The sequence below is a fragment of the Phascolarctos cinereus genome, unplaced genomic scaffold (assembly GCF_003287225.1).
Source record: "Phascolarctos cinereus isolate Bilbo 61053 unplaced genomic scaffold, phaCin_HiC Scaffold_726;HRSCAF=1367, whole genome shotgun sequence".
NCBI lineage: Eukaryota > Metazoa > Chordata > Mammalia > Diprotodontia > Phascolarctidae > Phascolarctos > Phascolarctos cinereus.
The window spans coordinates 137,272,538-137,290,100 of NW_027556098.1; the positions used below are offsets into that span (position 1 = coordinate 137,272,538).

Below are 17,563 nucleotides of genomic sequence, written 5' to 3' on the forward strand. Positions count from 1 at the left end.
CCAAAGCCAAAACTGGAATTTTGTCCTGTCTAGGAGGTAGATATGGGGAAGGGATTCCGAAAGCAAGGTTAAAGTTTCTGTTCTCAGAGAGCTTGCTCACCTGCAATGATGGTGATGTCATTCCCTGGACTGGTGTCTCCTGCTGTGAAGAGAGAGCACAGGGTCCCAAGATGGATTAGATAAACATGGTTGAATGGAGAGAAATCATCCATCCATTGGTTCGTTTCATCTTCTTTTTACCACCATCAACCTTGCCTTAAAACTAAGTATGAGGCTTCTCCTGAGATTATTGAACACCCTTCCTCACTTGTCCTGCCTTGCCCTGTTCTGGGGTCTACATTCTGTAACATTCTGTAGGGATGTGCCAAACTGAGCATTTAATATTTGATCCAAGAGGTGATAGGGAGCCACTGGAATTTACTGAGTTAAGGGAGTGACATGGTCAGTGCTTCAAGAAAATCACTTTGGTGGCTCAGTGAAGGATGAATTGGAGTGGGGAGAGACTTGAGGCAGGCAGACCCCCTGTACTCTACTGTGATAGTCTAGGCATGAGTTGATAAGGTTCTATACTAGAGTGGTGTCAGTGTTAGAGGAGAGAAAGGGGCATATTCAAGAGATGTTGCAAAGGTGAAATCGACAGGCTTTGCCAACAGATTCAATATGGGGTGGGAGGAGGTGAGAGAGGAATCCAGAAGGACTCCTAGGTTGATACTACCTAACTGATAATGTTGGCATTTCAGTTATAAGCGAACACATGGGAAATGGTGTTTGGGGACCTAGAACTTGCCTGATACCCCTGAAATCAGAGGAAAAGGGAAGGCCATAAGCATTTATATAGCACCTACTATGTGCCAGGAGCTTTGCTAAGTGCTTTACAATTAGTATATCCTTTGATCCTCACAACATCTCTGGGAAATAAATGCTGTTATTACCCCCATTTTGAAGTTGAGGAAATGGAAACAGACTGAGGTTAAATGACTTGTCCTAGGTCACATACCTAGTAAATGTTTAAGGCTGGATTTGAACTCAGATCTTCCTGACTCTGGGCCCATCACTGTAATCACTGAGATACCTACCTGCCAAAATCATACCACAAAGGTTATTCCTTATTGTGTTTAGTCCTAAAAACCTTGCGAGGTAGGAGTAATTTGCACAAAATCTCCAAAGACTATTTGGAGACCCTTCCAAACACTGTTATTTCTTCTGACAATTCATCTCTCTGCTTCCTTTGAATGAAACAATAACTTGTCTATCTTCAAGGGCTGGTGTTTAAGATTTTCCTTTTCTTTTTGGGGGAATGGATGTTAGAATCCATTAAAGTCTATTCCAGGCAGCTCTCCTTCCCTCTTCTGCATCACCTTAGAATCCCTTTGGGTTTTACCAGACCTATGGAGTTTATCTAAATCACTGCGAGCTCTTGGAATTCATCTTCCTAATGAGAGCTCCATGGTCCTAAGGACTGATGGAATTGTGTGTGCTTGTCCTTAGTTATTAAGCAGACTTACAGCCTCTCCTCTGGGAAATTGGAAAGAAGAATGATTTATTAGACAGTGGAAGAGGCGTCAGTGTTAACATACAATTCCCATGTTCCTATTACAAGGACTACACATATTAAAACAGAGAAGACTGCTTTATAATAGACATTTCTGCTCAAATAATCACTTTAATTATAGTGATATGAGGTCATTTTCCCCTGGGGTAATTGCCAGATGCTTCTTTGTGCTAAGAAACAAGTTGCCAGCACTGTGACCATGGGTATTTAGTAGCAGGGAAATATATAGAAAGGGCAAGAAGTCGGGGCTAGAAAAATTGGGCAATTCTCTGAGGGTAGGGAGTGGTGTCATGCCTATGTCCAGCTTAAGGGTTTCTCTAGGCCATCGTATAAAAGGTCAAGATCAGATAATGGAATAGCCACCTACTGAGATCCCAAGGCCTAGCCCGCTAAGGCATCTTGCTATCTGACACTGCCTGATTCTCCACCAGTAACAACCACCCTGAGATCCAGCCTCCAGGGAATCTCTCAACACTAATTGCACTCAGTTTTGGGTTGGCTCTGGGGCAGAGCTGCTCTGGATAGGATGGTGAACCAATCTTCATATCAGTCCTCTCTATCTAGCTGGCCTAGACCTGACCAAGCTTCTTGCCATCTAGTGATCCACCAGGACACCAGGGACTAATCATCACAGGCATCTTGCCATCTGTTCATGGGTGTTTCCCTCTCCTCCACCCTGCTCCAGATGTCTTCCTTCTCCTGCCCAGGCACAGGTATATATACAGGGTGCACCCAGACACACCCAAAGATTTCCAAAAACTGGTGTTTTGTTTCTCATCTTTAAGTCTGTAGTTGAAAATATAGTTTTGAATTTTAAAAAGTAAGTTTAGTTGACTTTTAGTCTCTAGTTTGTTTTTTAATTTTTGATGAATAAAAATAATGTCTTTTATGACTGAGTGTTCAATAAATTTTTACCTTAAAAAAATTCCTTATGTGTACACCCTAAAGAAACATGCACGTTTGTGTGCTCAGGAATTAGGCTTAGAAATGGAATTAGAAATCACATCAATTTTGATATTTCTAATAGAAAAAGTAGCAATAATTACATTGGCATTAATAATGCTACTGGAAAAGGACAATTTACTTATTGCCTTGTGACTCCATTTTTGAGACCTTAAAGTGTTTAGATCAACGCTCCTTTCCCTGGCTACCATTCCCCATCCCTGTGTTGTATCCTTACACTAGAATATAATCTCCTTGAGGGCAGGCACAGTCTCTATTTTGTATCTGTATCCCTAGGAAGTTCTGGGCACATACTAGGTGCTTAATAAGTACTTGTTGATTGACAGAAACCTGGAAGGCACTTAGGCAGAATACACCAGCATATACAGGTATTAGAGGCCCTGTAAGGTAGGGGCTGCCTCAGGGACAAGACAAACAAACAAAAAGACCTTTGTACCAAAGAGGAATGAAAAAGAAATAGCAAAAAAGCTGAAGTATATGACAGTCCCAGTTATATGTTGGTATTCAGCATTAAGCAGCACCCAGGCTTGACATACCATGAAGATAACAGGCATTCTAATATCCAGTACTTCTCTCATTTACATAAATAATGGAAACATAAAATTAGAACCAGCCCTTACAAGTCATCTAATCCAACTGTACTCATTTTACAGTTGAGGAAACTGAGTCTTTAAGAGTTTGTGACATGCCCTAGGTCACACAGTGGCAGAGGTGGGATTCAAACTCAGGTCTTTTGATTCCAAATCCAGCATCCTTTCCTGTATAACAAGCATTCTCTTTTGTTTGCTTTGGTCTCTTTCCTGCACTCGCTGGATTCTATGTCTGTTCCTTTTTAACCTTCTAGCCCTGTATGCTGCTGGTCAGATTGACCTGTCCTAATCTTCCATTCTGTCACCACTCCTTCAAGGCCTGACAGATATAAGAATAAGAAATGGTTATCGACTAGGGAATCCAGAGATCTGAAAGGACAAGACATATTTGTTAGGTTTAGGAGTTATTGTGGTGTAATGAAAGAATGTGTCTCTGAAGGTCAAAACACCTGGGCTCTAGTCCTAACCTTGCCACTGACTACCTATGAGGCTTTGGGGAAGTCACTTGACCTCTCTAGTATTGAGTTTCTTAATTTATAAAATTAGCTTGTTGAGTTAGGCAATCTCTGAGGCACCCTTTTTGCTTGAACATACTATGGCAAAATGAGAAAACTGAGGTGAGGCAATAGTACCAAGCTGACTTAATTCTGCAGCAAACTTCTATACCAAGCATATGATAATCTTTGCCCAGTGTAGAATTTGTGCAAAGTGGTGGCACCTGATTATTGTGAGCAGTGTGGTTTAGTAAATTGGAGAGTGTTCAGAGGATGGTATCCAGGATGACAAAAGACCTTGAGTTCATGTTGCATTAGGATCAGTTGAGGGAACTGGGGGTTCTTAGCCTGGAAGACACAGAGGACACGATAGCTGTCTTCAAGTATTTGAAAGGCTACCATGTGGAGCAGAGATTTTCTTTTCTTTTCTTTTCTTTTCTTTTCTTTTCTTTTCTTTTCTTTTCTTTTCTTTTCTTTTCTTTTCTTGCCCCAGGAGACATGGCTAAATGTATCAAAAATGAAAATTTAAACTTGGTATCAGGAAATGCCAATAAGATCTTCAGGCAGCTAGGTGATAAGATGTATAGAATGCTGAGCCTGAAGTTAGTACTGAGTTTAAGTTCAACTAGTTCTGTAACCCTGGGTATGTGCTTAACTTCAGTTTGCCTCAGTTTCCTTACCTGTAAAATGGTGATAATAATAGCACCTATCTCCTAGGCTTTATGAGTATTAAATGAGTTAATATTTATAAAAGACTTTGCAAACCTTAAAGAGTTATACACATTATTGTTTTTGTTATTATTATCTGTCCAAAAGTGAAATGGACTGCCTCAAAAGGTGGTAGGTTCTATCATTCCACCTTGGATGTCTTCAGGCAGGGCTTAGATGACCTCTTCTCAGTTCTGTTACAATAGGGATTCCTTTTATATATGGTTTGAACTAGAAATTGGCTAAGGTCCCTTACAACTCTCGAATTCGGTGATTCTGTGAATAAGAGTAGATCAGGCACTGGAACCTTGCTTATAGTACTTATCATGTAAACACTTTCTGAATACGGAGCTGAGATGGCAGACACGCTCTTCCTTCCTTCCTTCCTTTCTTTCATTTTGTTAACTGTTTTCAGGGGCTAACAGTCATTTTAATGCTTGGCTCTTACTCAATAACTAGAGCTTCCCAGATCCTTCTGATCTTCCACATGCCTCCTTCCGTCTGGTCTTGGAACTTTGTCTTACAGTTCTGCTCTACCAATATCTTGTACTTAAATGAATGGAGCCCAGGAATCTGAGCCCAGTTTAGAGAAAACTGGTTCTTCCTTTAAATTTTTTTTTGGGGGGTTTGAGTGCATATTTAAAAAAAACAAACATTTGCAATTAGGCAAGAAGGCAAGTTCTGTAGTGACAAGACAGCTGGCCCTGGTGCCATGAAGATTTGGGTACCAGTTTCATCTGTGGTATGGGGCTGCGTGATGCTGGCAAGTCACTTAAACTTTCAGTGCTCTAGGAAACTCTCTAAGAATTTAAGTTTCAGAGAAAGTGAGAATCTTCACTAATAGAGAGTTTGTTCAACTGAAAATTCTCCATGACAATGAAATAATAGTTCTAATCCCTATCTCTATTCTTATTTCTATACAAGTAAATTTTGTTGTTTGGACTTTAATGACCACTCAGATCACAGAGGTAACTAATTTTTTTAGCTGAATGAAATAATCAATGAGTCAATCACGATGTATTTGTTGTTTAACCCCGTGCTAAATACCTTGTAAATGATCCTTAAACAAGGTATTGGTATAGTCAATTAAACTAATCCAATCAGTTTGTGCTATTATTTCTGGTTATCAGTCATCTTTTCTCTCTTGTGATATACATCCTCCAGTGATGCTTTCCTCTTTATGATATGGAGCTAGCCCTTCCAGGGCTAACCTCCCAGGGAAATCCTGGATCCTTGAAGAAAGAATTGTTGGAGAATGTGCCTTTCACATCTAAAGATGTGATGATGCTGATTAGGGCCACCCTTAGGGCAATCAGAGTTAAAATTCTTCCACTTTTTCTCCTAAATCACATTTTCACATTCTTCTCCCCAAACTGCATTTTCTCCTAAAATAAAACCATCCTACCTAAAGAACATCAGGTCTTTTAAAAACAGTATTTTTATTTGTATATTCATTCATTCATCTGTTCTCTTTCTTTGTTTCTTCTTTCATTTATTTTTAAGCATTTTGGCTATAGAAGCAACATCCATTATGTTTAGTCTGTAATGGTCCTTTAAGGGGGTGGTGGGAGGTTGTTTGACTTCCTTATCATACAAGGCCTAAAAGGTCCAGCCAAAGGGAGTTAGTGCTAGAAGTTTTACCAAAATTCTTGTTGCCCTTTGAGGGAATGACTTCCTGATTTAATCTGGTTTCCATGGTGACTGTGGAGGAGGAAGAGAATAGTGTTTTATCTAGGCACTATCTTTTTTTAACTTTTGAAATTATTTCTTAAATATCTTATCAGCGAAGTTTTTTTAAACTCTATTTTATATTTCATAAGTACTTTATTGCATTCTAACCCCAAGCCTGAATCATTGGATAGGTTTATGTTACATTTGACTCAGAACAGCTAACTTTCAGTGTCTCCTCTTTACTAACCTTGCTGATAGCCTTCTAGAATCATTGCCTAGCCTCCAGATCTACAACTACCCATCAGATCTTTTAAGTGACACACAACTCCTTTTCTTCACTGATTCTTTTTTAGAATTTGAGTCCTTCCAGCTCATATAGGACTTCCTAAAAGTCTAGTCTCAGTATCAAGCAATTAAAGCTTATAATTGCACTAAGACTTTTGGAAAACCCTGTATTTTCAACAAATGCTTAACAAATTCAATTCAAGAAACACTCAAGAAATAACTAGTGAGTTCAAGGCTCTTGGTTAAGCATTGTTTTTACTAGTTAGTCAAACAATTGACATTTATTGAGCACAGTATATTCAAAGAGTTTGATGATTTGAGGGTTGATTTGCAATTGTAGATTATCTGGGCACTCCATTAACCAACCAACAAGTTGCTCAGCTCTGAACTTGATGCATGGGAGATAACAGAAATATATGACACAACATCTTCCTTCACTGAACATAATAATCTAGCTGGGAAATAGAATAGTGGCACATAGCTCTGGATTTGGAATAAAAGGAACTGGGTTTGAAGTCTGACTGCCACTTAGTACTTGGGGGCGAGTCATTGAACCTTAATGAGACTCAGTTTCTCATCTGTAAAAAAGAGTTGAACTAAATGACCTTACTCTGAGTTCTAACTTTATGATCTAGTAACTGACACATGCCACAATTAAAGAATGATACAAGATTGGATATTGTGTGGTACACAGTGAGGGTGTTAGCTGAAAGGAGGGAAATCACTGTAAGATGGAGTATTTGGGGGAGGCTGCTTGGAACAGGTGGGATTTGAACTCAAATCTAACCAGAGGTTATCTTTCTTTTCTTTTCAGGAACCTGGAAATATTTAGTTTATTCATATCTGCACATTAATTAAAGACACAGAGACACACTGAGAAAGACAGAAGGGGAGGTGAAAGAAGGGTGTATATGGGTGTGGGTGTGTGTGTGTGTGTGTGTGGGTGTGTGTGTGTGTGTGTGAGAGAGAGAGAGAGAGAGAGAGAGAGAGAGAGAGAGAGAGAGAGAGAGAAAGAGAGAGGCATCATGATTTTGATTTTACACTGCACATGAGAACTTATGAACCAAAATGACTCAAAATGGCTTTTCTTCTGTGGTATTTGTCAGCTGGGCTTATGGGCTGATAAACATTGCCTATATCTAATGAGCACAGCTAATATCCACACCATGTTGATCTTCAGTTAAAGGGGACAAGCAATGGGAAGCAGAGGACCTTCATTTAGTGTCAAATACATTTTTTCTTTTATACTCCAGCTAAGTGATTTCATGACACTAATGATGTCATAGATTTACATTGTGGCCTTGTTATTGATTGGACTAGTAGCATAGATCAATCAATCAATCAATGGAAAAGTATTTTTTAAGTGAAATTAAGACAACAGATAATTATTAAGTGCCTACTATGTCCCAGGCACTTTGCTAAGTGCTGGAGACACAATAAAAGGCAAAAAACAGTCCATGTTTTCAAGGAGTTCACAATCTAATTATTAAGTACGTACTATGTGTCAGGCACTAAGGATAAAAATATAATGAATGCAATAATCCCTATTTATAAGGAACTTATATTCCAAAGAGGGGAGAAACAACAGAGATCTCTCTCTTCCTTATCTATCTATCTGTCTATCTATCTATCTATCTACCTACCTACCTACCTATCTACTTATACACACTTGTATGTGTATGTATATATACAGGATAAATATGTAGTATCTCTTTGGAGGATGTATGATGAGGGGGCCTTCCTTTTCTCCCCTCCTCACCACATACTTCAAGGCAAGTACAAATATTCTCAGACTGTTTCCTGTTGGTTGTAAGGGCTGATTTGATTGACTGCTGAGCCAGAACTCTGTGAATGTACTAGGAAAATAATCTCCTGCCTGTCAGGCTTCTTCCTGTCAGTCTTGAAGCATTAAGGAACACTCTATGAGCTCATGGCCAATAGGAAACATCCTAAGAATATTTGTGTCTGCTCTGAAATGGGGAGGGGGGAAAGGAAGAGGCCTCCCTTCCATCACATATCCCCAAGGGGGACACAATTCATTAAGAGAATAAATACAATGCTTTAGAAGTATGTGGGGAGCACATATAAACAGCATCTAAGCATCAAAGATAAAGGACTCTCTATGGAGAGAATTCTCATTCCCTACTCCTCAAAGAAGCTGGTATTTTAAAATAGAATCTTATCTGACCCTTTACCCAACTCTTCCCCCACCCCTAACATCTAATAAGTTTTCCAAATGTTCCTGATTGCTGGAAAAAAAATTTCCAACATCCTGTTCCACTGCCTTCCATTCCTTCACGCCATTCATTTTGAAATGTCTTTGAGTTCAGTTTTGTTTACAAGACGTATGCAGAAGTAGAGTGGCTATCTCTCACTTAAGTTCCTTTGTCATGGAATCTAGGACAAACTCTGGGACCTGAACATTCTGGAAAGATTTGAAAGGTGAGAAAGAATGTGACTAAAAATCTCTAAAATTCTTTTTGGGTGGGATCTTGAGAGAGGGATAAACAACTTATTTCTATCCCCCCTCCCCCAATTTAACAAACTTTTATTAAGCAACATACACTTATGATCAAGGCACTAAAAATTCTACAAATTCCCTCTAGTTGGATGATGAGTATTCTGCATGAGAGAGTTCATTTGAGGGCTAAGAGCACCTGAAAGGAGTTAGGAGTTGACAGCTCCTAGAAAGTTTAAGGGAGTCCCCCAAAATCACACATGTTACAAGCAACAGAAGTTAGATGGAACTGAGGTCCTTTAACTCCAGAGCCATTTATTGTCTACTACTCCATAGATAATTCTTGGTCAGGTAGGACAGGAAGACCCCCAACAAACCAGAGGCACCTTTCTCCCTTGCCGTCACTTTGCCCACCCTTACTTCAACCTAGGTCTGTCTAGAACCCATCCAGGTGGCTGGACTGTTGATACCTCTTGGATAAGATGATATTCTTTCTAATGGCATGGAGGATCACCAGGCCTTATGATCTGCCCTGTCACTGAATCCTAAGGCAATCCAGAAGAATTGGGTTTTAGTCTCAGTTATCTGCCAATAATTTACATTGATATCTTGGGTAAATCACTTCAAATCTTTGGGTCTTCCTTGGTTTTTCTTCATTCCTTCTTTTCTTTGTTCCTTTCTTCCTTTGTTTATTTCCTTCCTTCCTTCCTTCCTTCCTTCCTTCCTTCCTTCCTTCCTTCCTTCCTTCCTTCCTTCCTTCCTTCCTTCCTCTCCTTTTTTCCTATGACATCTTATATCACCCACGCTGGAAATACAATATCTACTCACAAACCTAATTCCACTGTTGATCATCATGGAAGCTTTGATTTGCTTCATTTCACACTTGGACAGATTCACCCCTTCTTAGGCAACCTAGTCCTCATTCCCACAGACTCACCATATTGGTGCCGTGTTTAGTATGGACATGTGATTGACTTTAGCTCTGCTATAGCTCAGAACTCCTGAGCTTAAGTGACCACTAGCCTCAGCTTGCCCAATAGCACCATATGTGTCACCATACCCATCTGGCCTTAGTTTCCTAAAAATGAAGGGCTTGGACTAGATAGCCTTTAAAGTCCCTCACAGTTTTAATATTCAGTAACATATGATCCTTAGCTATATGTTTAATTAATACTAGTGTCATAGAATCATGTGCTATTTGAGTAGAAAAGAGGCCATACACATTATTTTCTCCAACTAAAGATGAGAGACCTGCTAATTAACCCTGTGTTTGGTCTCTTTCAGTCATCTAAAAGGAGAAACAGGACACTATACCACTGCCCTTTTGTAGCTTTTGTGTTACAGGTCCTGGGCCACAAAGTAAAAGCTGCCATTCTCCAGACAGGGTTTTGTTTTGTCTGGCCCCAGAGTAAATATGGGCCACTGGAGGTAGATAGGATTCAACTACATTAAAAATAAGGTTTAGGTAAACTCTTGGATGGGTTATTAACATCAGCAATGAGTTAATAGAGAAATTATATATTGCGTATGCATGAGGGCTGTCTTCCCAGTCAGAAGGATTTGGGTTAAATTTGACTCTCTGATGCATAGTAGCTGTGGGATCCTGGGTTATTTAACCTCTCATTTGTTCCTTTGGCCCCTCCCCATTGCCTTCACCTCCCAGTAACTCTCTAAGCCTATAAGATGCAGAGCAGTTTAGGATCTGCATTGTTAGAAAGAGTTTCCTCACCAGAGAGTTACTCATACTGAAGGAATATCAAGTCTGCAGTGTGTTCCCTTAGGTCAGTCAGTAACTACACATTAATTGGGCAGCAGCTATGCTTTTAGCCCTGTTTTAGTTAGTCCAGAAGATTAAAAGAATTATTTGGCACAGGGAATTTATAGTCTTGCTGGGAAATCAAGACTAACCCACAGCAAAAGGTAAATAGCAATGCAAGGCAGAAGATGTTAAGCAGGCTCGTATTCCCCTGACTCCCACTCCGCAATCCAAAACCTGGCACGATGCGTGAGTGTTATAGGAGTTCAGAGAATGGAGAGAGAGAGAGAGAGAGAGAGAGAGAGAGAGAGAGAGAGAGAGAGAGAGAGAGAGAGAGAGAGAGAGAGAGAGAGAGAGAGAGAGAGAGAGAGAGAGAGAGAGAGAGAGAGAGAGAGAGAGAGAGAGAGAGAGAGAGATGGAGGCATCATGGAGAAGGTGAGGCTTCAGAGTCACAGAAAATCCTTTAAAGTCATTAGAAAGCCTGGAGCAGTAAAAAGAACTAAAATTCAAGTGTTGAACTTGGAGTTATGGGAATTGAGTTAAATTTTTGTTTCTACCACTTGTGATCTGCACAACCTTGGCTAAATCGTTTAACCTCTTTGGACCTCAATTTTCTTATTTGTGAAATGAGGAGGTTGGACATCTTAGATAATGGCCTCTGAGGTCTCTTCCAGCACTAGGTCTGTGATTCTATGATTTGATCTGAAGATATTTTTTTTCTTTCTCTCTGTACTAGAGCCTATGGCTTAAAGTTCTTCCTTGGGCAACAGAAATCAGTTAGCAAATGGATTCCATTAACTGAATTGTTTTGGTTAGAACAAGGTCAAATTTACTTTCTTTTTTTCCTTTTCCAGATTCCTTTAGACATTTCCTGAATTAATGAAATACACATGCTTTGGGAAGCTGAGTAGAAGTTATCAGAGTTAGTATTGTATCATGTAATTCAGTCATTCATTGACCCATTTACCCATCCATCCATCCATCCATCCAATGAGTATTTCATGGTAACTTAAATATGCAGCCCTAAATCAAGTTCTGACTGGGATAAAAAAAAAAGAAGATAGAGCTTACTACTCAGTCAAGCAGACAAGGTATATGTACCTTAGACAATCAAATAGGCAAATAGGCAAAGAAGTATTTATTAAGTGCATACTTTAGTGTGCCAAACATTGTGTTAGGTGCTGGGATTTACAATGAAAAATGTGAGATAATCCTTGCCTTCAAAGACTCGACATTCTATGAAGTGAGATAGCATGTTTATATGCAAGTATAGACACAAAATATATATACGAAACATATATAAATTAGCTACATGGAAATTTGGCAGGGGAAAGCACTAGAAGCTGGGGTCAAGGAAAATTGAAATAGCAGGAAAGGTCTCATGAAGAAGGAAGTTCTTTAGCTGAATTTTTGAAAGAAACAAGGATTTCAAGAGATAGAGGTAAGAAGGTAGAGCATCGCAGGCCTGGGGAACATCTTACAGATAGGTATGGAGATAGGAGATGGTGTGTGGTATAGAAGAAACAAGCTAAACAACATTATGAGGCAGTAGGAGATGAGTTTCAAACAAGAGGCACAAACTGGAAGTGTTATGGGAGAGTGTATAGGAGGGAGAGATCTTTGTGGGCTATGTATTCAGGACACATGAAACTTAATTGGGCTTCCCTGCAGCAAGTAGGTGATGGGCCATTTCCAATTCAAAAGAGAACTATTTTAGGTAGAGGAAAAGTCCATTGGTTCTGTCCCACCTGTCTGTCTTGATTTCCCTTTCCTTTATGTTTTGCCTGTCAACACTTTCCATTTGAGGGGGAAAAAAAATCATTATTCCATTATCCTGTACTTGCTGATTAAATGCTTTGAAGTATGGCTGGAACAGGGTGAGAAGGGCCTAACTGTGAATTCAAAAATATTTTTCTTATGAAAACATCAGAGAGTCAGAACTAATTTATAGTTGTTTCAGTGAATTTCATAATTTCTCCCAATTGCTCTTCCAACTGTTAATGCTGGTATGATTATTAACACCATTTTACAGATGATATCTACTATCCAATCTCTAATCTGTTTCCAATCAGTTTCACCTTTGCAACATCTCCTGAATATGCCCTCTTCTCTCCTCTGACACTGTCACCAATCTGGTGTAGGCCCTCATCACCTCACACCTGGACTGTTGCAACAGCCTGGTGGTGGGTCTGCCTACCTCAAGTCTTTCCCAACTCCAATATATTTTCCATTCAGCTACTATACTGGTTTTCCTAAAGCACAGGTCTGACCATGTCATTCCCCTACTCATAAACTCCGGTGGCTCCCCATCACCTCCAGTATCAAATACGAAATGCTCTGTTATGAAGAGCTCAAAGCCCTTTATAGCCCAGCCCCCTTCTACCTTTCTAGTCTTGTTACATATTGCTCCTTGATATGTACTCTTTGATCCACTAACACCGCCCTCATGTCTTGTTTCATGAATAGAACACTCCCTCTCTCAGCTCCAGGCATTTCCTTTGGCTGTCCATCATTCCTGGAATGCTCTCCCACCTTATCTCCACCTACTGGCTTCCCAGTTTCCTTTAAGTCCCAGCTAAAATCCCATCTTCTTCTGTAGGAGGCCTTTCTTTGTTGTTGCTGTTCAGTCCTGTCTTACTTTTCCTGACCATCTTCCACTATTTCTCAAAGTCCATCCAAGTTCATATTTATTGTTTCCACTATACTATCTATCCATTTTATTCTCTGCCATCTCTTTTTCCTTCAATCTTTTCCATCATCGGTGTCTTTTCTAATGAGTCCCATCTTCTCCTTATGTGGTCAAAGTATTTAAGCTTCAGCTTTAGTATTTGACCTTCTAGTGAATAGCTTGAATTAATTTCTTTAAGTATTTATTTACTGATTTGACCTCCTTGCTATCCAAGGGACTCTCAAAAGTCTTCTTCAGCATCACAGTTTGAAAGCATCAGTTCTGCAACACAGCTTTTTTACATAGTCCTACTCTCATAGTCATACAGTGGTAATGGAAAAAACTATAACTTTGACTATATGGACCTTTGTTGGCAAAGGGATGTCTCTGCTTTTCAGTAGGCTGTCCAGATTTGCTATAGTTTTCCTTCCAGGGAGCACATGTCTTTTAATTTCATGGCTGCAGTTGCTGTGTGCAGTGATCTTTGTGCCCAAGAATAAAAAATCTGACACTTCTTCCATTACTTCTCCCTCTATTTGCCAGGAAGTGATGGGACTGGTTGCCAAGATCTTAGTATTGTTTTGTTTTGTTTTGTTTTTTTATGTTAAGCTTCAAGCCAGCTTTTACGTTCTCCTCTTTCAACCTCATCAAAGCTTCTTAATTCCTATTCACTTTCTGCCATCAGTGTAGCATCGTCTGCATATCTGAGATTTTTGATATTTTTCCCAGCAACCTTAATTCCAGCTTTTGATTCATCTATCCTGGCATTTTGCATGATGCACTCTGTAGGATGTGCCTTCCTTCTTTTAATTATTTCTATATATATATATATGTGTGTGTGTATATGTATACATGTGTATATGTGCATATACATACACACATATACATATATACATATATATATACGTATATAGTTTGAGTATATTTGTTTGCTTATTTGTTGTCTTCCCCATTAGATTGTGATTTGTGACCTCCTTGAGGGCAGGGACTGCCTTTTGTCACTTTTTGCATAGCTGGCATTTATTGTAGTGCCTGGTGTATAGTAGATACTTCACAAGTGTTTTTTGACTGACCGACTGGTGCCCAAAGACCCATGGACTGTTAGTTGATTAGCCACTAAATACTATAAGTACTGCCATCTTTCTCCTCTATCCCATCCCCCACCTTAAATGACTCCCACTTCCTATTAGATAATAAATTAAATCTAAATTCCCCTGGCTCTTTTTCTTTTTCACTTTCTTTTTTATTTATTAAATTTATTGACATGCCTTTCAAACACTTCCCAACAAGGACTTAAAGAAATGTTCCTACAAAGTACAATCCCTGAAACATGTTAAGTCTGTTGTAAACAGGAAGAAGGGATATGTCCTTTAACAATGTGGTACTAATGCCAAATATTTTACTAGAATTTATTGCCTTGCTAGGTTGCTATTACACTGTTGTAATCATTGAATATTTTGTTCTTTTATTTATTTTGGTTGAGGCAATTGGGGTTAAGTGACTTGCCCAGAGTCACAAAGCCAGTAAGTGTCATATTTGTTTTGAGCTCAGGTTTTCCTGACTCCAGGGCTGGTGCTCTATGCACTGTGCCACCTAGCTGCCCCTAGGTTTTTTATTTTAGCTTTATGTAACTTCATATAAGCTTTCTCGTATTTCTTTGAATTCTTCATTTTTTTTTCATTCATTATAGTCTACTAATATTTTATTACATTCACATGCCACATTTCCCACCTCCCTCCCCAGCTATTTCTGGTTGTTGGGCATGCATTTTGTTTCCAGTGTTTTGCTATTACAAATAATGACGATATGATTATTTTTGTACATAATCCAAATAGTGGAATATCTGAGTCAAAAGATATGAACAATTTAACTATGATATGAACTTTTCTTATATAACTTCAAATTATTTTCCAGAAATCAGAAGACCTAGGTTTGACTTCCAGACCCTCCACTTAGTAAATTTTTTTGGACAAGTTATTTCAACTCTGAAAACTCAGTTTCCTTATCTATGAAACAGAAATGACAATATTTTTATAACCTATGTGACAGGGTTATTGTGAAGAAAGGACTTTGTGTGTGTGTGTGTGTGTGTGTGTGTGTGTGTGTGTGTGTACATACATACATATAAAAGTATTATTTTGGGTGTATTGTTTGCTGTTATTTTATTTTACATATGTATATCTTGTTTCCCAATCCAATCCAATCCAATCCAATCAACATGTATTAGGTGCCTGCTCTATGAAGGCACTGTGCTCACTGCTAGGAATACAAAGGCAAAATAAAATCATTCCCTGGCTGCAAGAAGCTTACATTCCCCAAATGAACTGGGTGTTTCTTGAAGACAAATTTTGTACTTCATAAGTTTTTTTTTTTTTTACAGAGCTTAGCAGAGGGCAGTGGGAATCCATGAATATTTGTTGATTGGATAAGGAATTTATTGCCTGCTTATGTTGCATGTAGCACTGCATTATACAGTATAAGGAATAGAGGTTGAGATAAGGATACAAGAGAAGATGACCTAGGCTTCTACTTTTATGTCATAAGATGCTTAGAATGAGCTTTGTGAGATATGGTGTCAGTATAAAGGACTAAGAACTTTACCACCAATACAAGTAAACTCATAAAAGACTTTGTCTACCTAGAATACTTAATGGTTCTTATTTTTCTGAAGAAACAGGTGATGTGCATGAAAGACAAATATAGTTAAAAAATACAGCTAATGTTATTTGACCTCCCCTCCTTCTGTACTCTTTCTCCCTCTTACCCCTCCAAAACACACCACACAAAATATATTGAAGCTCTAGAACAGTGATGAAATTGGTCATTGTTTGGAACGCATCAATCTGACATGCCGAACACAAAAACACTACCACCCTTGAACAATAACCCATCAGGCTTCACATTCATCAATCCTGCTTTTTGAAAATTAAGCAACGGTTTCTCAGCTGTCAATCTGGACAGCAGACAGAATAATTTGGCTTCCATTTATATGCTAAATTATTTCAGTGAAACTAATGGGAGGAAAAACAACCACTGCTGATTCATTTAGGTAAATAACTGAACTCTGTTTAAAATGCAGCGGCAAAAGGCTTATGATTGCCTGGGCTATTTCCAAATGAAGACACCTAATGCTTCACATGTAAATAGTTCATCACAAAAGTGACACAGGAAGAAGATAACTATTTGCAATTTTTCTTTGGAGGCAAACAGGACATTGAGAAACAGTGAAGCGGTGCTTAGCCTGAGTTGTATCCTATTTCATTTTTCCTATTCTGAGTTCTGCCTATGTTTTTTTACATCAAATTTAGACATAGAAGGTAAGCTCCTTGAAGACAGCAGCTGTTTCATTTCTTGGATTGCAAACCCAGTTCCCAGTTTCATTCCTAGCATGAAGCAGACATTTAATGAATGCTTGTTGAATGGTCAATCAGACTTGTTGAGAACTTCACCATTTGTCTCAGACCAGTGAAATCCCTAAAGAAAATACACATTCAACATAAACTCTTTCCAAAAGCTCGACCTCACTAAGGAAGAATGCCAGTGGAGTCTTCCTGTTTTTAAACAACAAATCAGAAAGATAATCTCAATTCCAGAGAGTCAACAATCCAGAGTCTGTGATAGATGGACTGATAGCAGGCAGGAAGGGAGTGGCATGGGAAATCATAGCCTTTTAGAACTAGAAAGAACCTTAGAGATCATCCAGTTTAAACAATTCATTTTACAGATGAGAACCCTTGCCCAAGGTCACACAGGGAATTAGTGGCAAGGCAGGAACAAAAATTCAAGTCTATAGAGCTTCTTCTACTATACCAGTGCCTAGCACTTCATATTTAAAGATACCCTGTCTTGTTTTGTTTCTGGACTATATAAATAGTCCTCACTTGAAGAAAATCTTGTCTAATTCAGTGGTCTTACAAAGTAGTTTAGGGGCAATTATTTCCTCTGTGAAAGGACTCTTTGCACAGGGAAGAGGGTCTATTGGGGACTGAGTAGAAGGCAAAAACTCTGGGCAAAGTGAATGAGGACTCTAGACCAAGGTTTACCTCTGGAAAGTTAACTAAGCAAAGGTGAATTAGGGCAGGGTCCCTCACCATTGGAGTTTTTCTGTCCCTGGAAAAGGATCTAGTGGAAAAACACACTGACATCAAGAGAGGTTAGCTGCCTGGTGTCAAATGATGCATTGGTAGAGGAGGACTGGTGATAATCCATGGTAACTAGTACTCAACATAATGAAAAGAGGATAGTTATTTAATGTGCTAGACAGGAGCAAAACCAGAAAAGCTTAAAAAAGTGACCAGAATAGAGTTAGTAAAAGCACAATTAGCACAATTAAATAATCAGGACAGGCTAATTGTTCTTATCTGCTGTTGACAAAGGGCCATAGGATCAGCTCTATTTTATTCTTTAGTCTATACTAA

At 39.0% G+C, this 17,563-nt stretch overlaps 1 protein-coding gene across 5 annotated transcripts in view; it reads right to left on the reverse strand.

Moving 5' to 3' along the window:
* The window catches only part of GYPC (glycophorin C (Gerbich blood group)), a 94,328-nt gene that overhangs the window by 2,136 nt on the left and 74,629 nt on the right, over positions 1–17,563 (reverse strand). For 3 of the 5 annotated variants that reach the window (XM_020967130.2, XM_020967131.2, XM_020967134.2), the window contains one exon: positions 101–142. In XM_020967130.2, coding sequence (XP_020822789.1) covers positions 101–142 — 42 coding nt within the window. The remainder of the gene's footprint in view (positions 1–100; positions 143–17,563) is intronic. The other 2 variants (XM_020967133.2, XM_020967135.2) reach the window with 1 other exon arrangement.